The sequence below is a fragment of the Fusarium phalaenopsidis genome, assembly GCF_050370095.1.
Source record: "Fusarium phalaenopsidis strain FUZ10S chromosome Unknown contig_32302, whole genome shotgun sequence".
Lineage (NCBI taxonomy): Eukaryota > Fungi > Ascomycota > Sordariomycetes > Hypocreales > Nectriaceae > Fusarium > Fusarium phalaenopsidis.
In genome coordinates this window covers 1119506-1145840 of record NW_028145405.1, presented here as the reverse complement: position 1 = coordinate 1145840, position 26335 = coordinate 1119506, and the positions used below count along the sequence as shown (strand labels likewise).

At 53.9% G+C, this 26335-nt stretch overlaps 5 protein-coding genes across 5 annotated transcripts; 1 reads left to right on the top strand and 4 right to left on the bottom strand.

The window, feature by feature from the left end:
* Positions 1 to 1492: 1492 nt before the first annotated feature.
* LRP88_07747 (uncharacterized protein) lies at positions 1493 to 5767 on the bottom strand (the record flags this gene model as incomplete). The annotated part of the gene is made up of 3 exons (XM_083244264.1): positions 1493 to 1654; positions 1709 to 5083; positions 5141 to 5767. The coding sequence occupies 3 exons, from the start codon at positions 5765 to 5767 to the stop codon at positions 1493 to 1495; spliced, it is 4164 nt and encodes a 1387-aa protein (XP_083098758.1).
* A 5270-nt stretch (positions 5768 to 11037) lies between these two features.
* On the bottom strand, positions 11038 to 12116 carry LRP88_07746 (RNA-DNA hybrid ribonuclease; the record flags this gene model as incomplete). The annotated part of the gene is made up of 2 exons (XM_083244263.1): positions 11038 to 11876; positions 11939 to 12116. The coding sequence occupies 2 exons, from the start codon at positions 12114 to 12116 to the stop codon at positions 11038 to 11040; spliced, it is 1017 nt and encodes a 338-aa protein (XP_083098757.1).
* Positions 12117 to 13287: 1171 nt separating this feature from the next.
* On the bottom strand, positions 13288 to 14660 carry LRP88_07745 (cytidine deaminase-like protein; the record flags this gene model as incomplete). The annotated part of the gene is made up of 2 exons (XM_083244262.1): positions 13288 to 14320; positions 14392 to 14660. The coding sequence occupies 2 exons, from the start codon at positions 14658 to 14660 to the stop codon at positions 13288 to 13290; spliced, it is 1302 nt and encodes a 433-aa protein (XP_083098756.1).
* A 6831-nt stretch (positions 14661 to 21491) lies between these two features.
* LRP88_07744 (6-phosphofructo-2-kinase-domain-containing protein) lies at positions 21492 to 23626 on the top strand (the record flags this gene model as incomplete). The annotated part of the gene is made up of 3 exons (XM_083244261.1): positions 21492 to 21739; positions 21866 to 22715; positions 22769 to 23626. The coding sequence occupies 3 exons, from the start codon at positions 21492 to 21494 to the stop codon at positions 23624 to 23626; spliced, it is 1956 nt and encodes a 651-aa protein (XP_083098755.1).
* Positions 23627 to 24612: 986 nt separating this feature from the next.
* Positions 24613 to 25950, bottom strand: LRP88_07743 (rRNA-processing protein SOF1; the record flags this gene model as incomplete). Its single annotated transcript, XM_083244260.1, has 1 exon — positions 24613 to 25950. One exon carries the CDS (start codon positions 25948 to 25950, stop codon positions 24613 to 24615), a length of 1338 nt encoding a protein of 445 aa, XP_083098754.1.
* Between the last annotated feature and the right edge of the window lie 385 nt (positions 25951 to 26335).

The following is a 26335-nucleotide window of genomic DNA, read 5'->3' as shown; positions in this document are numbered from 1 at the left end:
TTGACAGCACTGGCATGTTATATCGACCCTGTCGAGTTGTGATGAATGGGAAGCGCCTTGGATCTTTACGACAACGAAAAGGAGTGATGGTGAGACGACAACGATTAGAGTCTCGACTCTTCGTCTCGATAACCGAGGATGGACGATTTTTTATGCGGCCACGACTTTGTTCTTTTCTCATTCTTGATGACGACAAACACACAAAACAACGTTGCTTTTGGAATTTTGAGCGTCGGCTTGTTGTTGTTAATTGTATCCATGCTGGAGATATCCATGATGACATGCGACATGACACTTTTTGGTTTTTGAACGTCTCTTTTTCTTTGCTTCACCTGTTTGGACGAAGCTCTGATCTTTGGGTTTTGTTTTATTCGGACAATGAATGGGATCTGGGTCTGGGATTTGCTTGGATGGGCAAGGAAGGGAAAGGACAGGAAAGGGCATGGATGTCAATTTGATATTCGGGCAAATGGGGTACAACAGTCCTTTGTCCTTGTACGCGTGAACACGCTCGGTTTGGAAGGGACTGGTAAGCAAGGGAATAAGGGGCGTTGGGTTCAAATCTGGCATGTTGATAATAATGAATGACACATCTACTCTTGACGACGTCTTGTCCCTGTTGTAAGTGCCTCTTGTTGGATATGTCCACTGTGATGCTAACTTGACGGGTCACGATCAATAGTCTTAGGCTGATGAATCACGATTGGACGAGTCTTACTTGATACCTGTGATATTCCCAAGTAACTACCTATCTGCAAAGCATGCCTCCCATGCCTCCCACAAACAGGATTGCTATGTACATACTGACAAAGACATACATACATGACTTGCAAACCAACAACGGGTGTTCTGCTTAGTACACCCTTTTTCTCCTCTGGTTTGCTTTTGCGCTGGCATTTATCCTTATACAACAACAACGACATCAACAACATCAACAACCTCGTTCTCCCATCCATCCGTTCATTGCTCCTCTCAAGAACCCATAACCAGAAATAAACAAAACACACCCTGATCCCCCATAACAATACCTGCTTGTCCACCCATTTATTCCCGCCGTCCGTATGAACAACCCACCAGCTTGGTTTCAAAAAGATCCCTCCATGCTCGTCATCACAGGCTCGACCCGATCAGCCCCAATCTTAGGGACTATTCTCCATCCACGACACCTTTCCGAGCATGGACTCCTCACCCATCAAAGTTTCAACACCCAGTTGATTTCCCCGTTGACTTGCCCCGCCGACCGTCGTTAAAAAAGGAGGTAGTAAACACATAAAAAGTCATGCGCTGAGAGACCCGTTGCTTGTTTCCGTGGCCTAAACGAATGACGAGTTTGAAATGTTGAGAAGCAATATATCGGCCTTGGCGGGCAAGTAAAGCAGAGTAAAAAAGAGTAAGTATGCGGAAAACAGACTCCATAAGCCAGTCGTTTCGAAGAGTACGCCTCAAATCTATTAGTCAAGAATGAAGACAAACACCGTCATGATGAATCTTGCTAGACTTCAACCACCCGCTCTGGCAGGTTCTGTTGAATCAGCTGCTGAGTCCTGTCGAGTCCATTCTGGTAGAACGACCGGACAAAGGCCCAGATAAAGGTAAAAAGGCCTGGGAAATAGCTGTACGCCATGGCACAGACCATTACGAGCAGAAGAGGAATCTGGACGCTGGTTAGCTTCATGTTCAGGATCGGGTGTCGTTGCACGGCACTTACCCAGATGAAGAATAGGTTGCGATCACTGCTGAGTCTCTTGAGCTTCACCTCACGAGCCCTGAGGAACTGCTCTTGCTGCTCCTTGGTGATGGCGTTCTTCCGGCCAATCTTGAGAACTCCGGGTTCTTCCGTCCATGTCTCACGAACCTCGACCGCCTCAGTTGTTGTGGTCGTCTGATCGTATAGAGCAGCACACTTCATGTCAGCCTCGGCTTCAACGGCCGCCTGTGCTGCAGACGCCTGCTTCGTGTCCAGGTCCTCCCGAGGGAAGATTTCATCGTACGCCGGGGGTGCCGTCGCTGTGGTCTTGGACGACGAGTCCCACCATCGTTGTGGCTGCTCGTCTTCATTGTCCGTGCGAGGTGCTGCAATTCCTGGCATAAACTGCTGGACCCGGCGCATGAACGGTGCCTGGTAGTCAGGCATGTTGGGCAATGCGGGCATCTGAGGGAAGTGTGGCAGGTTTTGGAACTGTAGAGCAATCGACTGCTGGAACTGATGGAGCTGCTGCTGGAAGTGCTCCTTCAAGGCAGCCGACGCAGCTGCCATGGCCGTTGCGGGAGGCTCCATCTCTGGCTCCAGCTCGTTAGTCTTTCGCCGACGGAGGTTTGGCCGCTCGTTCTCTTGTCTGAAGCCACTTGATCTTCTCATGCTCAGATACACGTGCTCATCTGGGTCTTCATCCTCAAAGTCTCCTGATGTGTACTCAGGGCTCTCCTCGCTCGAATCTGGCGAGACAGGCTCCTCGTGAGTATGGACCTGGGTCATGGGCTCCCACAGAGACCGCAGAGATGTGGCGCTGCTAGCCTTGCTATGAAGCGAGCCGCCGCTGCTGCGAGATCGGACATGGCGCTCAGAACGGCGAATAGCGCGTAGCACAGCACGCGACTGAGCAACATCGGCGGCGGTAAGGCCAGACAAGCTTCTGATTGTGGGGTCCGCGCGGTTGATCATCAGCCTTCGCACAATCTCGGGATGGTTGTGGATTGCAGCAAGGTGCAGAGGCGTGAAGCCACCCTTGTCCCTAGCGTCAGGGTTGGCGCCACGCGCGAGCAGAGCGGCAACGAATCGATGGTAGCCGAGGGAGCATGAGAGGTGAAGCATAGTATGGCCAGTCGGCCTCTTGAGATCCAGGCGGGTCCTGTGCGTGCTGTCATCAAGGTCAATTAGATCCAGGCACTTCAGGAGCTGTGACTCGAGGTGCGTGTTAGGAGCATGGTTGAACGTGTTGCCCATCATCTGGCCGCCAGAAGACGAGCCACCTGATGAACCACCGGACCAGCCCGAGTTGCCATCGTTAAGGATCCTCCTCGCGAGGTCGCTAACGTCGACAATTTGTCCCGACATTTTCTGGCCCAGAACTGTGAGAGCCGTCCTTATGAGCTTGTCCTCATTGTCATCGATGTACTTGAAGATTGCCGGCTGCTTGCCCGTCGGGTAAACCTGTGCAGCCTGCGCTGCCTGGTGCTTGAAAGTGACGGCAACAGCTCCAGCAACAGGTGATGGCGGCAGCAAGCAGACCAGTGATGACTCGCCCCAGAAGGTAGTGGTAGTAGCCTTCTGGTCACCAAACCAAACCTCGAGCCCTTGGAAGAAGGCCGCACCCAGAACCGTCACCTCGATTCCACCAGTCTTGGGACCCTCGTTGGGGATGATCTTATGAATGACAGGGGACGCCCTCGTCTGGTTCATGCCCATAGGGACGGTAAACAAGCTGCTAGTCAATGTTTGAGCAAACTGGTTCTGGGGGTTAAGGGCGATGGCATTCCTAAGCCCGTTCGGACTAGGGGCGCGGCTTGGATGTCCTGATGCAGGCGCTGAGTAAAGCTGTGCTGCGGCTATGTTGTCCATGCTAGCAGAGCGGTTGCTAGGGAAGAAGCCAGGTTGATCATTGCTGCTAGGGGTGGGAGGGCTGGTAGCAAAAGGCGCAAGACCATTCTGTTGGAACAGAGAGTCTCCCTGAGAAAAGGCACTCAAATTCGACGAGAAGGGAGAGGTTGCAGTAACCATCTGGTTGTTCACCTGAGAGCTGGGCGAGGGCGTCGTATCGTCGATACGAGTCATGGCAAGCCCATTGGGCACTCTTGACGCGCTTGACTTCCTCTTCTTAGCCAAGGGGGCTCCCAGCGTTGGCGATGCAGGGCGTGAGAGTGTCCGACCAGTCGGTGTTGTCTTGCCCGATGAGGCTTGGTAAGAAACCTGGCCGTTGCGGTGCATGCTTGAGAGATCACCAGTCGATGGCGACATGCGGAACGAGTTGTTCGCGGCAGGGGGGATCAGGCCAAGGTTGTCGATGGCCTGTTGAGGAGCTGCGGTCGTCACAGGAGCATCCGGGAGGGGCTGTTGGTGGGCAGTAAGCTGTGTCGTCATCGGGTGCGTCTTGTGGTCGTCTGTGATCATAATAGGATCAGACATGGCCTGGGCAATGACACGGTCCTGGTAATCCTTGATGGTGAAGATGACGTTGAACCCCTGCTTCTCGCCGTGGTGTCGGCAATAGCAGGCAATTCGCATTGGGGCATCGATTTGCATAGTGCCTGCGGGAACGACTGAAGCGTCCATCATGACTCCGCTGACAGACTGCCATTCCTTGACCTCGGCCGTGTTAAACACAATCACACGGCGCTCCTCGTCTTTGCTCCAGAGCTTCTCTTCGTCAGGTTTCTTGATCTTTTTCCGAGCTGCGCGCTTGCGTTCTCTGGTGATACATCCTTGACATATTCTCACATCACCGCCGTTCTGCGGGGAGTTCTCCTCGTCATCCAACGGAGGTAAATAGCCTTGGGGATGAGAGGCAGCACGCTGGAGGGCGTTCTCCTTCATCCCAGGTCCCTCCATGGCACTAGTGCACACCAAGGAGACGTAGAGTTCGAGCATATCAGGGGACTTCTCAGGACTTGGCTTTGCGAGAAGCTTGGGTTTTGAGATTGTGTGTGCTGGGAGGTGAAGCCTGTTAACGCCAGGTGGAACCGGGCTGAGCAACATCTTGATGGGAATCTGAGTCTCGACCCTTGACTTGAGGGGTGTGGGCATGATCTTCAACTCGCATCGTCCACCAAAATTCTGATGCGTGGCCATCGCCATCTGCTGCGGTATTGGTACAGTCTGGCCCATCTGACCGCCAAAGTGAAGTGTTGTGGGCAAGACATCGGGTGCAGCTTGTGCCGCCACGTCCATTTTGTTTGGCCACAAGGGTTGCGCACCCAAGCTATTGACAGCCCTCGAAAAATCAACTGCGTGGGGGGACGGTGAAGTGAACATGGCTGCTGGTGATCCGCCCTGGCTCAATACAGCACCATTGGACATGGACATGGGTGACACTTCGCGAGAAGTTGATGTCTTCAGACCGTTCATAGCTGAAGATACTGAGTATTGCTTCAATCTGTTAGTAACGTCCAAAGTCGACGATGATACAACCAGTGATGTACGTACTGAGAGAGCCTTGTGGTGGCTCTGGGACTTCTTCTTGGGCGTTGCTTCTTTGCTCGAACTTTTAGCCTTTGCAGTAGGCATAGTTGGTGAGGTGATTGAATTTCGAGCAGCAGTAACCTGGTCGGGGCTACTAGACGCCTCAAACGGCGCTGTCCGGTCGAAAAAGTGGTCATCGTGCTCGAAGTTGTACATGCCATCAATCTGATCGCGGCCAAACTCAAAAGGGCTGTCATCGTCGGGGAAAGCAGTAAACGTCGTACCCCATTCCATCTTGCAATCCAGGTCGTCTATTTGGGCATCGGCCGAGGTAATAGCCGCGTTGACGGCCGTCTTTGAGGATGTGGAGCTGCCGGTGCGCTTGGAGGATGCAGACTCGGACGAGGAATCCTGATAATAACCGCCGGTTGGTGAATCGGCAAAGGATCCCCTCGTCAGATCCTGGGGCGAGAGGAAGGCCTTGGGGTCGCCGCCGAGCGACTCGAGTGTTTGGAGCGTATCTGGGCTGTTTGAGAAATCGAAGAGGTTGTTGGCGCCGAGGTCGTCATCGGAAAAATCGCCAAATTCGCCGCCCGACATGGCAACACCTGCGATGAGAGGGCTGCCAGGGCCGGTTGGAGCGGGTGTCATGACCAGCGAACGAAGGCTGGGGCTTCCTGGAGGCGTAGCCCAAGAAGTGAGGGTCGTGGTGTTTGGGTAGGGTAATTGATTTCGGCGTCGCAAATTATAGTCGGTGTCTCGCGGTGGGGTTTAATGGGAGGGTCAAAGGCATCGACACGGGTCGTAGTAGTATCGATAATTGCCCGTATGCGATATGTATGTGGGACTGCTGAGAGTTGCTGAAAAGGATCCGGCTCCAAAAGGAAAAGTGTCGGGTGCAGCGGCGTTGATCGTTGTCGAGACAGGTCCGTGACTGACTGTTGGGGGCAGACGTGCAGTGCAATATGGACGGGCCCCTAGACGCACGCGAACACGGCGGGCACGGTCGGCAGGTCGGTAGGTTAGGTAGGTCGGTCAGTGGAAAAAAGAGACGGTCAGGGTCGCCTGCTGTCGTCACCCCCTGGTCGAAGTCCGTCCCTGCGGCGAAGGCGGCAGGTTTTGGGGACGGGACGAGGTGAGTCGATGTCGAAATGGCGATGTTTGTTCGGAGGAGAAGGTGAGGGCTAGTTCGCGGCGGAGAGAGCGAGGACAAGTCGTCCAGCGATGGAAAGGCGAAGATGGGTTGGGTTTGGTTTGGTCGATGCGACAGACAGGGCTAGAGGTAACTAGCTGAGGAGAGTGGAGGTGGTAGACGTCCGGTCTCTCTGGCTGGTTCTCTGGGCGCTCCGCGGGTGGGCGGCTAAACCTTTCTGGGCCGGGGTGCTGGTAATGTACTAAAATGCTCTTAAGAGAGTCGAGTGGTCGTCTCGTCTCCCCGTCTCGTCTTCCCCCTGGTGTGAGTTTTGAAGTGTGCGTGCGTGTATCCCACGCCTTGGGAGGAGAGTGGATTCGCTTGGCCCTCCAGTGGCGGGGGGGACGAGGTACTTGGAGGCGCAGATAAAAGGGCCTGGCAGTGGGTCCGTTCTCGGCGCTTGACAGTGCGGTTGAGGCTTTCCTCGCACAGAGAGTTTAGTACGCTACAGGGCACTGTGCACGGTGCTAAAGTCCGGTCTCGCACGTATCGGGGCTGTGCGCCGGTCCCTCTCTGTCGAGTCTTTTCTCCCTCGCAGAGACAGACCGGCCACTTCATGGTGCAATCTGGAGGATGGATGCGATGCAGCCAGGTACCAATGCACGTCTTAACCTGCGTGTCTGTACATACATCCATCCATTTTGGATTCGACTGCCTGCTGTCGCCGCTGCACACTGATAATGCCCTAGCATTGGCGAAAGACAAAATGTGAGCCAGACCGACATTGATAAACACAACTCAAAACACGCAATCTGGATGGATCCCCGAGCAATAGGAGGAGGTCGGTACTTGCTTGGGCAGCTCCGACGGGATATTGGGTGGCCAATCTCATCTGGCCTTCTTTTTTCGCTGCCCTGATTGATGACACTCATTCATCTCTGCTAGCAAGATTAACTGCTGCTGCTCTGCAAAATTGCTGAGAGCGGGGGGCTCCTTCATCAATCCCTGTATCGAGCACAACAGCCAGCGAGGCCTCACGTATTACGCAAGCTTTGTCTGTGACTCTTACAACTGCAGCAATTCAAAGATTACTTCCCCAACGGCCAGGACACGGCGTATCTCGGCCTCCGGCCACCGACGGATGGACGTGTCAAGACTCCTGGTCGATTACTTTTCACCCGGACCTTAGCTTTTGGATGGTATAGCGCTACGACACTGGAGGTGGTGCGGACAGAGTCGAATGGTACCTAACTACCAGAGCCCTGTTAGTGCAGGCTGCCGTGCACTCGGCGCCATTACCATTCACACCTCGCACGCACGCGACGCCGCCGAGGCGCTTCCCACGGGAACATCATCCATCAGGAGGACCCGGGCATCCCCGTAGACATCAGCGTGCCTCCCGTCTAATGCCACCGTGTTGTTTCTTGTTTCTTCCTTCTTCCCAAGGAAACTCTTCCGTGACGCACACACACATACACACAGATCTTTGTGCGCAAGTGGAGTTTGAGACACACTTGTCCTGGGTTTGGAGACATCCTCCACCCTCCAAAGACCCTGTAGATCCAATGGATCGCCTCTCACTCCCCCTTCCCATTCCCCTGGAGTCACCGACTAACACGGGGCGAATCACCATGATTCAAGCCTCAATTGCGAGTGTCTCTGTCGAGAGGCGTTTCTGCCCCCCCCCCCCCTCTCTCCAATCTCACCAGCCCCAGTTCAAACACCAGCCCCCTCGCAACTCTTCAGCCGAGCCGGGAGCCTTCTCCAGCTTTCCCCAGGCTTTTTCGCCCACCTAAGTAGGAGTCCCAAAGAGGAAATCGGGGACGTAACTCTAGAACTCAACAAACTGCAAGCTTGGCCCTGGTCATGAATCCCTCAGCCTTCCGTGTCATCCGCCGGACGAATTGATGACAGTGACGTTTTCTTGTCTTGTCGAGGGTGGGAATCTCATTCGATGAGGACACAATATCCATTTGCCATCCCACGTTTTCTCTCAGAACTGGAACCCTCTCTGACGTTCAGTTCAGCTACGTAGGTTCCATGGCTTGCTTCACACCGGAGGGGGGTTGTGTTAGGTTGTCAAGGGCTAATCAAGAGTCTGACACACTCTGCGCCCAAAAGCCCTCTTTGCTCTTCTCTTATCTCTCTGCCTTGGTAGATTGGCTGCCATGGCGAAACTCTCTCCTTTTCGGGAAAACGAGACCCTTTTGTCTTCTACTCTTGGTGCGGGATATCAAATGCCACAGGCCGCCACTCGGGACCGCCACCACGCTCATGCTGTCTCTGGCCCCTCCCCCCCTTGCGTATAGCCTCATTGCGTCCCTTTTCTGATACAACCCCATTCCTGATAGCCAAGCTGCAGCGGGAGCAAAAGAGATGGTGTGTCCCTCTCACGTCGTGCAAAGGCGTAAGAGGAGCCAATCACATATCAAAGCCCATCCATCCATTTCCATCCTGCCATGCCACAACGTGCGGGCGTCCCAGGTTCGGGATTCTTCTCTGCGCGCGGCTTGGCGCCCTTGCTTCGGAGACGTCTTTGTTGCCCATGTTTGATAGACGCTGAACATCTCAACAAAGATTGGTCCGTCAGCGTTCATCGCTCGCAGCCGTTGTCTGTGGCGTACGAGAATGTCTCCAGCTTGCGTCTCGAGACCGCTTCTTTGGCGTTGCTATCTAGATGTCTCTTGTCAATGTCGTCCCTTTTCTTCTTCCAGAGACACTCGGCAAATGCCTTTAGTCTGAGACACGAGCCGTTTTATCCTTTCCCATTACACGACCGGTTAATTACACAAAAACATGCTACCAATGTCTCAGCCTTTGGGTCCAGATCGCTGAACACATCTAGATAGTGAACCACCAACAGCCAACACCGCCATCGCCAAGATCGAATCATGGACGTTTAAACGAGACGAGAGACCAACTTGTCCCTTGGAACTCACTCTTGACCGGTGAGCCACAATGGAACCCGCCCGGCAGATCTCCGTGGGCTCTCTGCGTATCCGAGAGATTGCGATATGATCCCTACCCATGAGGCGCACTTACACACATACCTCGCCAACCTCCCGAACGACACTAGCCCGGGGCGTCTTCGCAGCCTCAACGCCCAGGAGAGTTGAACGAGTGAGAGCATGGTGTTGCCACCGCCCAGAAAGCTGTCCGTTGCAACTCTGCTATTGCCTCGGATCCGGACGCGAGGATGCGACGTCGGCTATCTCTATCGCCTCGATCACGATTTTACCGGGTCATATTCGTATCCATTGGACTTGACTAACAACTGCAGTTAACAACAACGTCAACTTCGATACCGGACCTCCTTCGTCGTCCTCCACCACCACCAAAGTTTCATCAATCCTCCATCCATGAACGGTCCACCCCCGGCGAAACCTCAATCGAGCAAAGAAAACCCTCACCAAGACTTTCCTCAATTGACTCGGTTCTGCAGCGAAGGGGCGTTCCCTCACAGTCATTGTGACATCACCCCAGCCTATTAGCTTCATGATGCCATATCCTTACCCTTACAGTTACTGAAAAGTCCCTTGAAATGTCTCGGGTTTCAAACCGACTTGCTCGTTCGTTATCTTTCCTACTTTATTTTTTCCCTCTCGCCTCCGATCTTGTCAACGGCCCGATCTAGACAAAACTCGGGCCGCCTCTAGCTCGAACTTGTTCCCCCACGGCGGGGAGAGGAGGGGGGACATGAACCTTTCCGAGGACATTTTCGTGTGCTTGACCGTTTTGCTTGATCGTCTCCGACTTTGCTATTCAAGGCAAAGCAGCAACTGGGAAAGAAAATATCTCAATTCTAGCCCTTGGTCCAGACTTTGCGTGTCAAACCTAGCCCAAAGTCTATTTTTCCCTTCAAGTTCGACGGAACGGCACCAGGAGAAGCTTACCCATCTTCCCCGAGCCCACGGCCGGGTCAGCCACCTCGTTCGATGCCCCAGAATAGATAGAGACTAACACAAGTTACCTTGCCCACTCCATGACTGTGCATTTATCATCCTAGTCCAATCCAAATGCCCTCGGGGCTTGTCATGGGCCCCCCCCAAGACCATCTCGATACTGCACTTAGCCGCCCGTTGTCACGTTAATCCGCTGTCAATGTCAAAGCACAATCCATGATCTACGCCTCGCGCCCGCGGGCCAAGCGTCACCAGCTTCCGGCTCCTCGTTCCGGAGCACCGTAGCCTCATGTCGTGCCGTTTCATGAGCCCCTAGTTAATCTCCAGTGACGATCAGATATGATAGTTACAACGGTCTCGCCCTTGTCCAACTTGTGCTATTGTGCTATCGTGCATTAGACGCCTCTGGAACCGCTATCTTCTCCGCAGTTCCCCTCATGGAGATATAACATACACTCACCACTTGTGCTAAAATATTACAAAGAGAAAGCATCAAGGTAGTTGACAGCACTGGCTAAAAGACCATTCACGCAATTACCCGAGTTCAGTTCTGTTTCCACGGAGCCAATCCACCAGCATAACGCATGTAGTAGGCAGGTATCATGATATTTTGACATGAAAGATAACAAAGTCAGCAAACAAGAGCAGAGATCGATCTGGACGAAAGAAACCCCCAAGAACAAGCAAAATAACAAGACGGCATGGAGTAATAGTGCCTCCATATCCACAGGTATACCGCTAGACTCCTCGATTCTGAAAAACAGACGCAAGACCGTGACATCGATATGCTCCATACAACACATGTCCGACTCCCCATATTTTTTTTCTCCAATCCCTTGTCATATACATGAGGCATCCATTTCCCCCCTGGAGAGCATCTTATGGCATTAGGCAGGACTCAAATCGGCTCCAGCGACGGCGAGCTGATCTGCCGCGATATTACCTCGGCTGCTGGCGTGCCCCTTAACCCATTTAAAGTAGGTTGCGCCTCCAGCCCTTTCCCGCTCTGCCTTTTTGGCCAGGACCTCCCGGATGATGTCCTGGTTCTTGACTTCTGCGCCGTTGGCTGTCTTCCAGCCCTTGTTCTCCCAGCTCCGCGCCCACTGCGTCACGCAATTGATCGAGTATTGGCTGTCGGTGAAGATTTGGACCGCCTGCTCCAGGGGTGCAATCTGGAGTGCTCGCAATATGGCCATCAGTTCAGCTCGTTGGTTCGTCTGGGGCAGGCCGGGGAGCCGCTCCGAGAGGTTACGCTTGTCATGGTCTCCGAAGTAGACGCCCAGTCCGGCGCGAGCGCTGGTTCTGCCGTTGGCGCGACTGCTGCCGTCGGTGTAGATCTTGAGCACATCCTCCACAGGCCCCGAACCAGGAACCTCATCCGGTACCCGCTTGGTCTTCTTGGCCGGTGGCTCCTCGGGTTGAAGTTCGAATACTGGCTCCGGTTCGGGCTCCGGGTGCGATCGTCCCTCCTCCCCTAGAGCATCAATAGTTTCCTTGTTGCCAAACTGCTTGATATATCCAACTGCCTCTGCCCGTGTCGCAAACCGCTTATACTTGGGTCCCTTGATGCCCTTAATAGCTTCCGAGGCCTCGGTCCAGTCCGTATAAATACCCGTAGGGTTGCCCACGGCGACCGCGTAGAACTTGTCGGGCTCATTAGACGTGGAGGCAACCTTCTTGCCGGCAACAAAGTCCAGGGCGTCCTGCTTCGAAACGAACGACTTGACTGGGACACATGAAGGGTTAGCGGGATAGTCCTCTGACTCTGATATTACCGGATATACTCACAGACTGCACCTCTGAATCCCGATGTCTGCTGTTGGCACTCGGGATAGGTCAAGTAGACGCCAGGGTTGAACCCAGCTCTGACTGCGTAGTACTTTTGCACGCCGTCCATCTTCCGCTTCTTGGACGAGGAGCCTGCAGAGGCAACTGCGGCCCCGGGGGCACTGCGCTTCTTATTCATCTCGACAAGTTCTTGGTACTGGAAAGCCGCGTGGCTAATGCTGTCGCTGCTGCTGCTGCTGCGGCGTTGATCGGCGGTTGTGATAGTGGGGGCGCTGAGAAAGGTGAAAATGGACAGGTCAATATGCCTTCTTTTTGTTGCATGCTCCTGCGACCCAGCCGGCGCCAACGAGGCGTTTATATGTCGGTCACAATAGCGCCGGGCTCCTTTGATGGTGCTCGTGAAGCCGTGCTCGGGAACAGCGGGAGTGGTGCAAGAGGTGCCGCGGTAAAGGGTCGTCGCACGAGGCTGAAGGCGGCGTTGACAGAGTCAAAGGAAGTGCATGGCGGGTTGTCCACAGCACCGTGATCGCTAGAGGGCAGACCAAAAAGAACCAGAACAAAGAGCCGCCTCTGCTTGTCTTGAGCTGGAAGACCCACGCCGATACGAGCTTCTTTGTGGTGCGTCTAGCCGCGCGGTGCAAGCAGAGGCAGAGCGAGAGGGAGGGGGGGGGTTGCGAAAGAAAGACGGACGGGAAGAAAGAGGTGCAGTGCAGAGAGTACAGCGAGCGAGCGACTGGCGCCTTGCGATCCCCGTCAAAGAAAGAGGGGCACCTACCAGAGAACAAGGGTTCGCCCAACTAACACGGGCTATGTATCCCTCCGTCTCAACCCGCACCGCACCCATTGCCGTCTTCTTCCATCGACCACATGCCGATGTCCCTTTCAAATTGTCTCCTTGTCCGAATAGTCAGAAAGTAAAAGTCAATTGATGCATCATCGTATCTGATTAAATCTGCCAGTGTGCTTCTCCGCATCCGCATTCCGCGGCCAACTCGTTCAAGGCTCCCCCAGCCATACCCATTCCAAATCCATACACAGTTACAATACCGCCGCCAACGTCCGTAATCCGACTTCTCACCTGGGACATAAAGGACTATCTAAATCCTTTGTTTGTTTTCCAGCCAACGCACCAGCTGCAGGCAGGTCCAACTAGCATACCCCACCAGCCACCAGGGGGTAATTATGCCCTCCAGTTTCATAGCCATGGTACATGACCAACATCGTGTAATGCGTAATACTCTATCAATGCTCTTCGGGAGCTCTGTCTTCTTTCGTTTCGTGACTGGTCCAGCATCGTGCCTGAATCCACGGAACTGACGAGTCTCATATCGACCGAGGAGGTGGTAATCCTAAACATGAGTGATGGGTTCAACAGAGGGCAGGTCAGGAACGCCGTCACGTTCCCATTCCCACGCCATCAAGCTCCAGTTGAGCTCTCTTCTCCAGAAGAGCCCCAGTCCTCGTCCACCTCCATCCGGACGATCATCCGAGCTCAGTCCTCCGCTGCGAGGCATGTGCGTGGCAAACACGACCTTGCCCATTCGAGAATGAAGAATGCCCATTGAGCATGAAATACAGGGCTCGTGCGTGACATAGAGCTCTAGCCCGTGGCAAAGATACCCGTCCTTGTTCGGATGCTCCTGTTCGAAGCATTGCTTCTCCATCTCGAGGAGCGGGCCGTCCTGAAAGGCGTCGTATTCGAGATTGGGGGTCTGTACGGGCAGACCAGCAGCCCTTCTTTCATGCCTGACTAGCTTCTGAGCCACCATGCTAATAGCACGGACGACACAGTGTGTCATGGGGTTGCTTGTGCCGTCGAGCAGGCCGCATTCCTGGTGTCGGCGAGCGTCTCCAGCAAGTCCAACAAGTTCAACCTTGCCCGCATCTCTCTGGACGATCACAGCACCCATCGCTTCGCCGATTCCAGCTTCCTTGGCCTGCAGAGCGACGCGGTGTGCCAGCGCCATCCAAACAGAGGCATCTTCTTTGATCTCCTCAGTTCCACGGGCCACCATGCTAGGGTGCGGGCCAAGGGGATTGTTCTTTCGGTAGACCGTAGGCCAAAACTGGGAAGACCACATAGCGGCCTGGACCTGAGATGTGGGTGCGAGGAGTGGGATAGGGATCTTTTCGATAAAGAGGTCTTGCTCCATGCCTTCGATGGGAGATAACACGGTAGAAAGCTCCTTTCGGGTGAAGTCCTTGACCTCTCCGACAATGATATATATCCATGTTGACTTGGCCGTGTGGATCTGACGACCGACTGAGGTGTCGTTCATGAACTGTGTCTTGAGATGGGCGGGAAGGTCTGCAGGTTTGGCGCATCTGCGAAGATGAGGTAGGGGGTTAGCACTATCATCAGGTCGCATGTTACGCAAAGCCCTAGGAATTGTCAGCAACCGCCATCTTGAGCCGCCGCATGGTGGTGTAGTTGGAGGTCAGGGTGGACGAACGTGATGACCTCGTTGGCCTGCTTGGTTGGCGCTCGTGTAATGAAGGCATGAGTGATGGTGTGGTCTTGTCGGACTTCCTGAGTTGTTTTGAGGGGAATCAAAACGCCGCGGTTGGTATGGCTCTCCCTGAGATCGTCGATCAAAACATTCGGAACAATCTCAGAAGGCCCGCGAATCTCGGACTTGGCGGGCTGGGATGTTTCGACTCCCTCTTGGGCAGGCGAAATCTCGACGGCTGGCGCCTCGACAGCTGGATCAGGGGTGGTCATTTTCTGTGTGAGGGTAGAAGGCGGCTCTGGAGCAGACGGGCTATGTTCTAGAACCAGTTAACGACAACGATGGCTCTGGTCACATTCGAAACTTACGTGTGCGATGGCTACGTTTGGATGTTGTGAAGCACCTTGAGGGGCGAGTGAATGCAGCGAAGCAGCTAGCGCAGCTGGTGCGAAGATGCTGGCGAAGAGAGCGGCAGAATCCTTGGATGAAGAATCGTTCCTCGAGCAAAAGCAGATTGTAAGGTTTGTGTTTGGGGAGAGCCAGGCGTGTTTAGAAATGGTGGTTCTGGCCACGACTTCTGGCTAGTTGACTTGTCGAACGAGAGAAGGTGCGCTCTTGAGCTGCAAAGCAGGTGCGCGTCACAATATCTCACCTCCGCTTAGGTCTTTCGGGAGCTCCCTCTTTATTCTTTGCTTGTCAGAAAGTCAGTAACTGCGTTTATTGCAGGATCATTCATGGATTGCACTCACTCTTTCACCGCGCCTTTCAAGGACAGTCTTGGTTTGCAGGAGCAGGTTCGAGGGGGCCGGTTCGGTTTGTTTAGATCCAGGTAATAATGAGTCTTTGGCAATCCCAGTGATGCTAGTGCGGGGTTATCGTTTGGGTCCAATATGGGTGCTTGGGTTGATATCGTGGGCAAGTTGACCTTGACAGTGGCGGCAACTGGCAGATATTGTTGGGGAAATATCTGTAATAACCACCAACGAATAATGCCTCGCTTTATCGATAAGCTGGCAGATATTCCTCTGCCGGTTTTCTTCGGTTCAGAAGCAAACTTGCCAATCACCTACCTCAACTTCTCATGTAAGAATTCACCTTTCACTGCGCAGGCAGAATCTTGAAAAGGCCTGCTACAAACAGAGCCTTTTTGCGACCGCGAGCAGCTTCAGTAAAGAATTGACACCCAGTTCCTCGCCCTTCGAGCACTTCCTGCAGTTAGTGAGATTCCTTTGCCAGCATGCCCTGATCGCTTTTGACTCTGGCTCTCGATGGTTTCTTGATGTCTTGTATCCCGGTTGTCTGTGAGGATGAGTTCTGTCGTGTGGGCCTTGGTGTGGCGGAGACCCTGCATGAGTGGCTCAGCTTGTGCGTTCAAGCCACACAGGCACACACGCTTACCCGGAAGGACAATGGATATTCGAGCTTTCAACTTTCAACACCCACGTATTGTTCAGATGCATCATGAGTTTCTGACAAACGATGGCCTGCTTGCTTCTTGGGACTTGTATATACATTACTGACGTAGTACCAGGGACGAACACAAAGAACGAGCCATCTGAATGCATCGTCATCCTCTAATGGTAGGTGACAGCAGGTTAATGTCATGACAAGTCCCAACCAAGAGTTGCATCAGAAAGCACACCATGACGACAATGTCATCAGCCTTACCTCGGAACTCGATTTTGATATTAACCACCACGTGGGACATATGACAACGGCTCCGCGATGACTGTTCCGCCTCGGCCTACTCCGTACAGATGGAACAGGTCATAACCAACCCCGCGTCTCCCCACCGGACATCGTACCCTGGACCGGCTCTTTTCGCTGAGCTACATTCCCCAATCTCACGATCAAGGGATGGAGAGGGTTGCCATCGCGGGGTGCAGATGATCCTTCTACCTCTTGTGGTAATTCTCCTTCTGGCATCTCCGTCCTTGATCGTGCGGAGAATGACACATTCTCCGCACAAAGCACATGGTTCCGCCGCGCCGGTGCATGTCCCATCCCAACCGACAGAGTGTGGGTTGCCCAGCTTGTGAAGAACGGATGGGGAGATGAATGGACTCTTGGGCATTGACGCCCAAGCGAGGTCTCCAAATGGCCAACCGTAAGGCGCCCCCAATCGCCCCGTCCGTGGGATATGGACTGTTGCTTCAAGGCGGCTTCAGCCTGGTGGAAACATATGAGACCAGTTGCCCCTCTCGATTGATATCCGCTATCATATCAGTCGATATCGCCTACACAGCCTAGCTGGGTACGCCCCGACGCAATAAGCTGTTTCATCACGGATTTTGGGTCCCGGCGATTAGTGCCAGTGTAGCCAGTTCGCCAGGCTCCTGGTACGGACGGATCTCTGACCCTAGCATGGGACGTCCACCGGAGGCCATCCGCATCCGCGCTTTTGATGCTCGCCAACGTCGACCCTCAAACGGCAGTTGTTTGCTATGGCATTGAAGATGTTCAATATTGATGTAAGAATGGCCATACTGTTGATCACGCTCTTTAACATGAGACACATGACTTGTAGGACCCAAGTCCTGATCATTTGGAGGCCTACCAAGACATGGTCTCAGCCGCCGGGGAATTGTCAAGTACCGCTGACGTTGGCTGTAAAGAGCTTGCAGGTTTGTTGCTGGGCATGGTACCACGTATTGCTGACCAAGGCTCACCGTGACATGGAATAGTAATAAGACTGACTGGACAGCGGACGGATACGTTGCGACGGCATCACATGATATCCAGCTCCGTCAATAAAGAATCGAACAAGGGGGAAGATGAGCAACAATAGAACGGCCTATCGGGAAGATCCCCGCGTCTCGGCCTTGGTCTGTGCCGCCGGAACATGCGAATTGACAACAAAGTCCAGCAAACGCTCGCCAAGGATCCCTTTACCTGCCATCGCCCATCGTCCCGCAGGAAAAAGCAAATAAGGGCAAAAGGGGAATACGGCCGGCAGACGAACAACAAAGTCCGTGAGCCTAGGAGTCATAGACTCGTGTTGAAACCCAAGCGGGCAAGGACAACGACCAGGCTTCCGGGACGCAGCAAAACTCGTACTATATCGATGCTTTGGAGTTTTGCTCGAACGATATTCCAGGGCCAGTGCACCACGGAGACTAAGGCGACTGGGCCCTTGCAGGAGGCTTCATTACGCTTGCGAGCCCACGAGAAGCAATGGTAGCAATGATTCGTACTCTATGGCAGAAGCCAAAAAAGGGATGCGAGGAGGATGCATGCATTGGGCGGACAGCAGGCTGCGGGCATGCGAGATGACTGTGGCATTATCCGTACTCCTGTCTGCACCACCATCAATGCAAGGCGGACAAAGGAAACATACTTCCGGCAGTCTGACAATTCCTTGCATGTGGCATTGAGGCTGGAGGTAGAATATCCAATGAGCCTGAAATGCAACAGCAGAAACAACTACAACAGGAGCAGCTGAGAGGGTGACTCAGCCTTGAAGCTCTCTCTCACTTGCAGGAGAAAAAGAGGCGCCTCGCTGCACGACGCCTCATCTTGGTGTTACGAATACCTCAAAGGTAATTTTAACCGCAGAGACATGGCACACAAGATAGCGGTGGAGATTCAGGTCGCTTTGTTTCCTCCTCTCATGCAACCAACCCCTCTCTCCCCCTTTGGGTTTTACTCACTCTTGTGCGGATACACCCCGCACCTGGTTGGCGAGATCGGAGGCTAGCAGCAATGACTCTTTCTGGAGTTTGCGATTGTTAGAGCTGAGGCCAGGTTAGAGCTTCCAGTTGCTGGAAGGAAGGTCTTGGACCGCAGTAGCGCGGTAACTTTTGGCAGAAGAGCCACCGAGGCTTGACTCGATATAGCCTAGAGGCAGCGCACCACGGTCAAGATGGAGGCGGAGGATGGATGCCACTCATTCTGGAGATGGGTCTAGGATGCCCTGGCTGCATTCTGCATGCTGCGAACAGATTGAAACCTTCATTAGGCTCGGCCAATGCATAGGCGGTCGCAGAGAAAAAAAAAAGACCCCAACGTCGGTTGGAATTGTAACGAGTCAAACAAACTCCACCGTCGCCTCGGACTGCCTCTTTACCCCGAAATCGATAAAGCAGTTGTCGTGTCCATGTGTCCCCCGTAAGATTGTCATCTAGTGTGCCGACTGACGCACCATGTCGTATGTCATTTGGGGCTTTGAAAAGGAGGGCGATGATGATCAATTCCCAAGCCCCCCTCCTCATCATCAGCTTCAGACCAGACAAGACATGGACAACGACTCGCAAGCGAAAGGAGGGTGAGTGAGGCGGCAGGCGAAATGTTGGCGCGGCCCAGCGTCTCGGTGAGTTTAGGGCAGAACAGGGGTTCGGCGTCCAGTTAATGGCCGGCGTGGAGGGAGCTAGCTGTGATGGATGGGCTCATGGACCCGCGCCACCGTGGTGACCCAGCCGGGGATGGTGTCCCTTGAGGTCTTGGCCAAGGGTTTCTTGCCAGGTTGATCCAGACGCTTGGCGAAATTTGGGGGTCTTGCTCCTGCTCTCCTGGGACAGACACATACAGACTCTCACTCATGGGGATTCCCGTTGGGGGAAGCCCGCGGACCAGAGAATCCGAGTCACTCCCAAACTTGGCCGCCGGCCTGGGGGATAGGATGGGGGTCCCTTACGGCGTAGTTGACGGGGCGAATCCGATGGGCGCGGGGAGCATCCAGCATCAGCATCTTGCCGGAATTGTGATGCCGTGAGATGTGTGAAGCAGCTGTGTTGCCAGCGAGCTCACCATGCCATGGATACCAAACATGCCATGTCGTGGGATATTCGGTACATGTTTCCTTTGAATTGGAGCCATGAGGTAAGGGAGGCCCAGGCGGACGGGAACACCGTGGATCTTGGGACCCGGGGTGATCTTTGGGGGGCGATATCTCTGGGTCTCTGCCATTTTCTTTTTCACTTTAGCCTGAAGCAGCCCATCTCATTGATAGCATGAACCTATACCCATCGCCGGTGCGGAACGTGCGCTGGTCAAAGAGGTATAGGTACCATATACGAGCGATAAGGGGGTCAAGGTAGATGCGACTTGAGATCTGGATGGAATCCGCAGTGCCGTAACTGTACCTGAGTAAAGGGATGGGACCTACGCATGTGGGATGCAGTGGATGAGATTTGCCAACGTACAATGATGTAAGTCGACCTGTGCTAGGATCCATCCATTGAATGGATGCGGCGCCACAGCGAGTCCACGAGAGCCCAGCGCGGCACCTGTAAAGCTAATGGCAGCTATGGATGGCAGCAGACACACACACGCTCCGAAAAGGGTCAAACGGAGGGAGGTATGGATGGAGGGTAGTTTGTCCAAGGACCTTGCCTGAAACCTTGAAGCCATTACCAATGTTTCTCCCGCATCCTCCATCTTGACAGCAGCCTTGGGCGTTGCCTTGCTTGCTTGCTGGCACCCATACATATTTTTACCTGGGCTCCTGGTCATCCATAACCGCCCGACACGGACCATCGACCACCTCACATCACCTCACATTGCCTCGTCGCTCTCCTGATATCGCTGGTCAACCCCAGCGACCCCCGTCAGGGCAACCGAATACCCAAGCAACCGCCTACGAGGCCGCCACTATATTATCTGCCTCTGCTTTCCTGACCTGCAGAAGGGGATCCCCTTCTGACGGGCAGCACAGTCTGAAGTGGTGACGTATCGCATTCAGACACGACCAGCAAAGAAAGGAACAAGAAAAGAGGAAGAGAAAAGCAAAAGCAAAAGAAACGAGACATCTCGCGACCGCTCTGGTATCATATGTGTGCCAAGCTGTACGAGAAATCAATCGACAAGAATAGGACCTCAGCCCAGAGAAGAGGGAAACGAGGCAGACCGCATCGAACAACACATACACAGCAACGTTGCGTACTTGGTTGGTACACGTTGAGGCAACAAGCAACCCATCGACTCATCAACAGTTTTTTTTTCTTGTCTCTCGACACCGACAATACCTAGGGCAAGGGCTTGGACGATCGAAGTTGGACTCAACAATTCCCCAACGTGGAAAAGTGTCCGTCTAACCAATCCTCCGGTTGACGACTTTTCACCTCGCACCTCTTCAAACCTTTTATCAACAGCGCAACTTCCCATGCGAGTCTAGCTACGCATTTAGGGTCCTACAAACTTCTCCACTGGACGGCACCACCGAGTCCACTATCGAAAGGCACCAAAGCCTCTTCCAGCTCCATCATTGCAGTCAGCTCGCAGCTAGGCCTCCGGCAGCGGCACCCAAACAGGACGCCCGAGCGCCCCGACAGAACAGAGACGCCACCTACTGCTCCCCCCCGCGCTGCATCGCATCCATTTCATCGAATCCACTGTGAGACTGCCCACAGCCTAGCGCAGCCTCCAAGAAACACACGGCAAATACCCACTGAGGAGCCTTGAGCGGCCACTGTGACCAGACCAGACAGGACGAGATCCCTGAGGTGCGGCCCACTGCGCGCTGCGCCTAAACACCACGCCCTCCCCATTCCCTCCCAGCAAGTCAGGCTAGGTTCGCTGGGACCGTAATCCCTGCCGCTGGATTGGACAAGCCAGCCACTCTCAGTGGTTGCCCTCCCAGAGAGCACGACTCATCGCTCAGTGCTTGGACTTGGCTTTGAGCGCCGAGTCTCCCTTGATACCCAGAAGATGCCTTCAGCAGTCCAGGTTCCCGTCACCCCAGCAGGTACGTACCCATGTAGCTTTCAGACGTGTGTGTTGCTGTGTTCACTCCTTGTTTCTTGCTGCACCGCGGAAGCTTCGTCCTTATTACCCTTCCACTCTGCACCTTCCCTTCCATCTGACTTTTGTTTCTTCTCATATATTGCCATTCTCCAAACGATCAACCAAGAATACTACGCAACATTTTTCCTTCATCACATCAACCCTTGTTTCCATCATCACCCCCTGTCTCTCCAATCGAGTTTCCTCCACCACCCACACTCATCGAGACGAACTCTACTCTCGTCTATCATCCGGAAACACAGAACAGCCATACTCACCATTTCATCCATTTAGACGCGGGTCGCAAACAATCAAAACAGTCTGCACTGGCCAAGTTTGTCATGCATAGTCTGCTCGGCCTTTCACCATCGTCCTCGCCCGCTCTGTCGTCTTCGTCAGCTGCGCCGACATCAGCGCCTGAGTCCGATTCTGTTCCTCCCACGTCAGATCCCTCATCGCATTCGCACAATTACGCCGTCCTGCCTCCTCCCACCATCGATGATGATCACCTACCTCCTCCGAGCAACCAGCCTTCCTCTCTGGCTGTGGCTCTGCGAGCGATGAACGATTTGACCGAGACCCCCACATATGCGCGTAGCGTCACATCGACGGCGCCCAGCTCGCCACGCATGTAAGTGCCGTCATTTTTGGGAAAAAAGCCCTCGGAGTCGCGAGTCACAAATCCACCGACTTCGGCCCTTTTAGCACCGACGATCCCGCTTTGGATGAACTCCCCCGCGCTGACACATGGAAATAGTCCACCTCTGCGACAGAATTCGGGCAGCCAAACACCTCGAGTGCGACCGCATGCCACAACCCTCAACATCCCGGGCATGACCCGGTCGAGGGTCTCGCCCGACGGAAGAATCCCCCACCGCGATGTTGCCGCCAAGCTTGTTATTGTCATGGTCGGTCTGCCAGCTCGAGGAAAGTCGTACATCACAAAGAAGCTCCAGCGATATCTGTCCTGGCAGCAGCACGATTCAAGAATTTTCAATGTTGGCAACCGAAGACGTGTGGCCGCTGGCCGCAAGGTTCCTGTGCACCCCAAGCTGCTCCCGGAGCCCGGCCACCTCGACCCTCCCGTCCACGCCGCCTCGATCCTGCTCAATGGCGTGCCCGCGCCCCCGCCGCTGTCTCCCGAGCAGACCGAGCCCGAGATGCTTGACCTCAACGACTCCGTGATCAAGGAAAAGGCTGAAATGGATCAATCAGCTCAATTCTTCGACCCTAAGAACGAGAAGGCCGCTGCTATGCGAGAGCAGTGTGCCATGGACACACTGGATGAGCTGCTGGATTGGCTGCTCCTTCATGGTGGTGCTGTTGGCATTCTCGACGCCACAAACAGCACCATTGAGCGGAGACAAAACATTGTCAACCGCATCAAGAGGCGGGAGCCCAAGCTGGGTATTCTCTTCATTGAGAGTATCTGCCAAGATCCTCTTTTGCTCGAGGCGAACATGCGTCTGAAGCTGTCGGGTCCTGACTACCGTGACAAGGACCCCCAGAAGTCTCTGGATGACTTCAAGAAGCGAGTCGCTGCCTATGAGAGTGCTTATGTGCCCCTTGGCGAGTACGAGGAGGCCCATGACATGCAGTACATTCAGGTATGCCCAATTCCCTGCACAAACCCCGGAACTAGTAGCTAATTGCCTCTTAGATGATTGATGTCGGCCGGAAACTGGTGCAACATCGTCTGAAGGGTTTCCTGAGCAACGGTATTAGCACATACCTTGCCAGTTTCAACCTTGCGCCTCGACAAATCTGGATTACTCGACATGGACAGAGCGTTGACAACGAGCTTGGAAGACTGGGTGGAAACTCGCCCCTTACCGAGCGAGGTCATTACTATGGACAGGCTCTTCACAGGTTTATTACCTACCAGCGCAAGCAGTGGCTTACCGAGCAGAAGAGCAAGATGGCTCAGGCTACTTTCCCACCTGTGCCTGGTGACAACACTCCTCCCTACCCCGAGATGAACCGCGAATTGGACGACAAGAACTTCTGCGTCTGGACATCAATGCTTGAGCGCAGCGTGGACACGGCCGAATACTTCGAGGCCGATGACGATTATGATGTCAAGAACTGGGAGATGCTCAACGAGATGAACGCGGGTCAATTTGAGGGTATGACGTATGCCGAGATCGCCAAGAAGGAGCCCGAGGAGTACGCCAAACGGGCGAAGGACAAGCTCAACTACATCTACCCTGGCGTCGGCGGCGAGGGATACCTTCAGGTTGTCAGCCGCCTGCGTGACATGGTCCGAGAAGTTGAGCGCATCGAGGATCATCTCCTCATCATTGGACACCGATCCGTCTGTAGGGTCTTGATGGCCTACTTTATGGACCTGTCCCTGGCGGACATTACGGACATGGATGTCCCTCTGGGCATGCTCTACTCGATCGAGCCCAAGCCCTATGGCATTGCTTTCCATGCCTTCCGATACAACGAGGAACTGGGCTGGTTCGACGAGCTGCCCAACTACAAGCCGCAGAAGACTGCCCGCAACAGCATCTAAGTCGGCGACACATTGACATTTCCTACCATTTCGCCGGATCTGTCCGGCGTGTACTACTATTACAGCGACAACATCTACTAATTTCGGACACGGTTACTGGGATTTTCCTTTGTCGAAACCCGTCTTTCCTACGGCGTTTTAACGGACTTGGCATTTTGATGATGATGCGCCAAGGAGGAACTATCCACACTATCAATGGAACGGAATGGCAACGACGACACATACACAAAACAAAGACGGGGCTGGCGTTTTCCGTTCGATTGATATAGAGATACCTCCGATAGCGTGACACACTCCGCATCGGTATTTTTGTTTTTTTGGGCGTTTGACTTTGTCAGGGATTCACATGATGATTTGAAATTGAGTCTGGGGCGGTTCTGGTCTGAGAGTCGTGTTACAACTGTATCATGGTGTTTGACAGTTGAGACTCTCGATCCGTGGCGTTGCGAGATGTGTTTTTTTATCCCCATTGTCTCCTCGCCGCTGGGCGACGAAAGGATTGACATGAGTGATTCTTGTTTTGGAATTGGGATGGGATGAAAATAGACACTCAGCGCGACGCTCACAGCAGACGGATATGCCGCTCATGCACGGGAAACATGAAGCTTTTAGTGTTTGATCAACTGGGATCTTTTGATGTTTAGACTTGATAGCTAAGGGAATGATATTTCTCTGCTTCTCAATTGTGTTTAATATGTGACAACCTTGATTCTGACGTAGATGTTATGTTCAACCATATGAGATGTGTAAACTGATAAGTGGCATAGATCAGCACATATATCCAGCACTCACAAACCTATACAGATATATATATAGCATTCAATGCTCGTGGTATTATTCTTAAACAACTGGACCTATCTACTTTTCCGCATAGATAGACGACCTGAACGCCATGCAATGCGATATCATGTCCTTTTAACAAGCCCATTTTCCTCATTTCATCCACAATAAACCGGATGAAACTATTTCCTTTTTTGGGTGTCTTTTTACTTCTCCGTTGCCAAAACCATCTTCTCTCTCTCATTCCTTCTTCGCTCAAACTGCTTCTTCGTGTGACGACGCTCGTTCTCCTCACGTCGCTTGATGCTCTTGATCTCCTCAGCCTTGATCTCGCCCGCCTTCTTGAGCACCTTGGGCACGTGGCGGTGACGGTGGATACGGCGGATCTCGGGCATGTGCTGGTAACGCTGGACAAGGGAGTCGTTGTACTCGAGGGCCTGTCGCTGTCGGGCCGACTTGACGCCCTCGCGGCGAGAGGCGTTGGCACGCCAGAGGCGCACGTTGCCGTCGTCGGAGCCTGAGAGGACGTAGCGGGCGTCGGGTGTCCAGGCGGCCGCCATGACGCGCTGCATGCGCTTGGTGTGGTAGATGTCTCGTGAGTGGCCGCGGTCGCGGTTCCAGAGGCGGATGGTGCGGTCCCATGAGGCAGAGACGAGCTCCTCGCCCGTGGGGGAGAACTCGACGTCCATGACGGCAGCGACGTGGTCCTTGAGGACGTTGAGGGCGCGGTCAAACTTGCGCATGTCGAAAAGGTAGATGTTGTGGTCCTCGGATGCAACAGCCATGTTGAAAGCCTCCATGGGGGACCAGGCGATGCGGTTGCTTGCAAACTTGAGGACCGTCTTTGTGACTGGGGTCGAGGTACGGAGGTCGTAGATGACGATGGAGCGGTCGTTGGAGCATGACGCCAGGATCGATGTCTCGACATAATTGAACGAGACGTTAGTGATGGTATCGACCGAGGTTGGCCAGCGGAGAACCTCGGGGGCGGCAGTGTGCCTCTCGAGGTCGTAGATGGATATAACACTTGAAGCAGCGGCGAAGGCGTTCTTTGAGCGGTGATGCGACAGGCTTGTAAAGGCTCCAGATCCTAGCCAGGATGATATAGGCGAGGCGTCGCTGGGTGTGTTGTAGGGGTCAAACAGCTTGATGGTCCGGTCGGCGGCGCAGGTCAACAACTTCTGATCGCGAGTCCACTCGAGGCCCTTGACGATGTTCTCGTGCGCCGTAGCATGCCATATCTCGTCCCTATCCGCAAGATCCCAGACTTTGACAACTCCGTCACCGCTCGCGCTGGCAAAGTGCTCGAGAGAGTTGGGGTCCTTGGCGATCGAGTAGACACCGTCGACGTGACCTCGTCCAAGCTGTCCAACGAAGGGCTGGGCGTGCATGCGCTCGAGCTTGACAGCGTTGAGGGCTCGTTTGTACTCGCGTGCGCGCTCGAAGGGGTGCAGCGCCGAGTCGAGGTTGCGGGGCTGCTTGGAAACGTCCGAGCCGGCGGCCTGCTGTGCCGACACGGAACGGCTAATGGCCTTGATCTTCATGGTTGAGAGGCCCCTATGAATCGATTGGACTGGGAAAGTTGAAGCTCTCAATCTGGAGATATTTCCTATTGTCGAGGCTGGTTCAATGCAAATGGTGGGGATAACTTTTTTTCTGCCAGTCTTATCGCGATAATGCGAACCATGCAGGCCGATAAGGCCCGGATTAGGTAATATTCCGTGAGCTGCGAGTTCTCGATCGCATAGTAGTAATGCCAGGCACATCCGCTCAAAGGTGCTTGGCAAAAACTCTCCTCGCTCTTTGTCCCTTCTTACGCCCTATCCATTGAACGAGTTGACGACGAAGCAGCACCTGAAGCACGATTAACCGATAGACGAATTACAATATCGCTTTTGCGCGATCACTGCGCTCACACTTGCTATCACA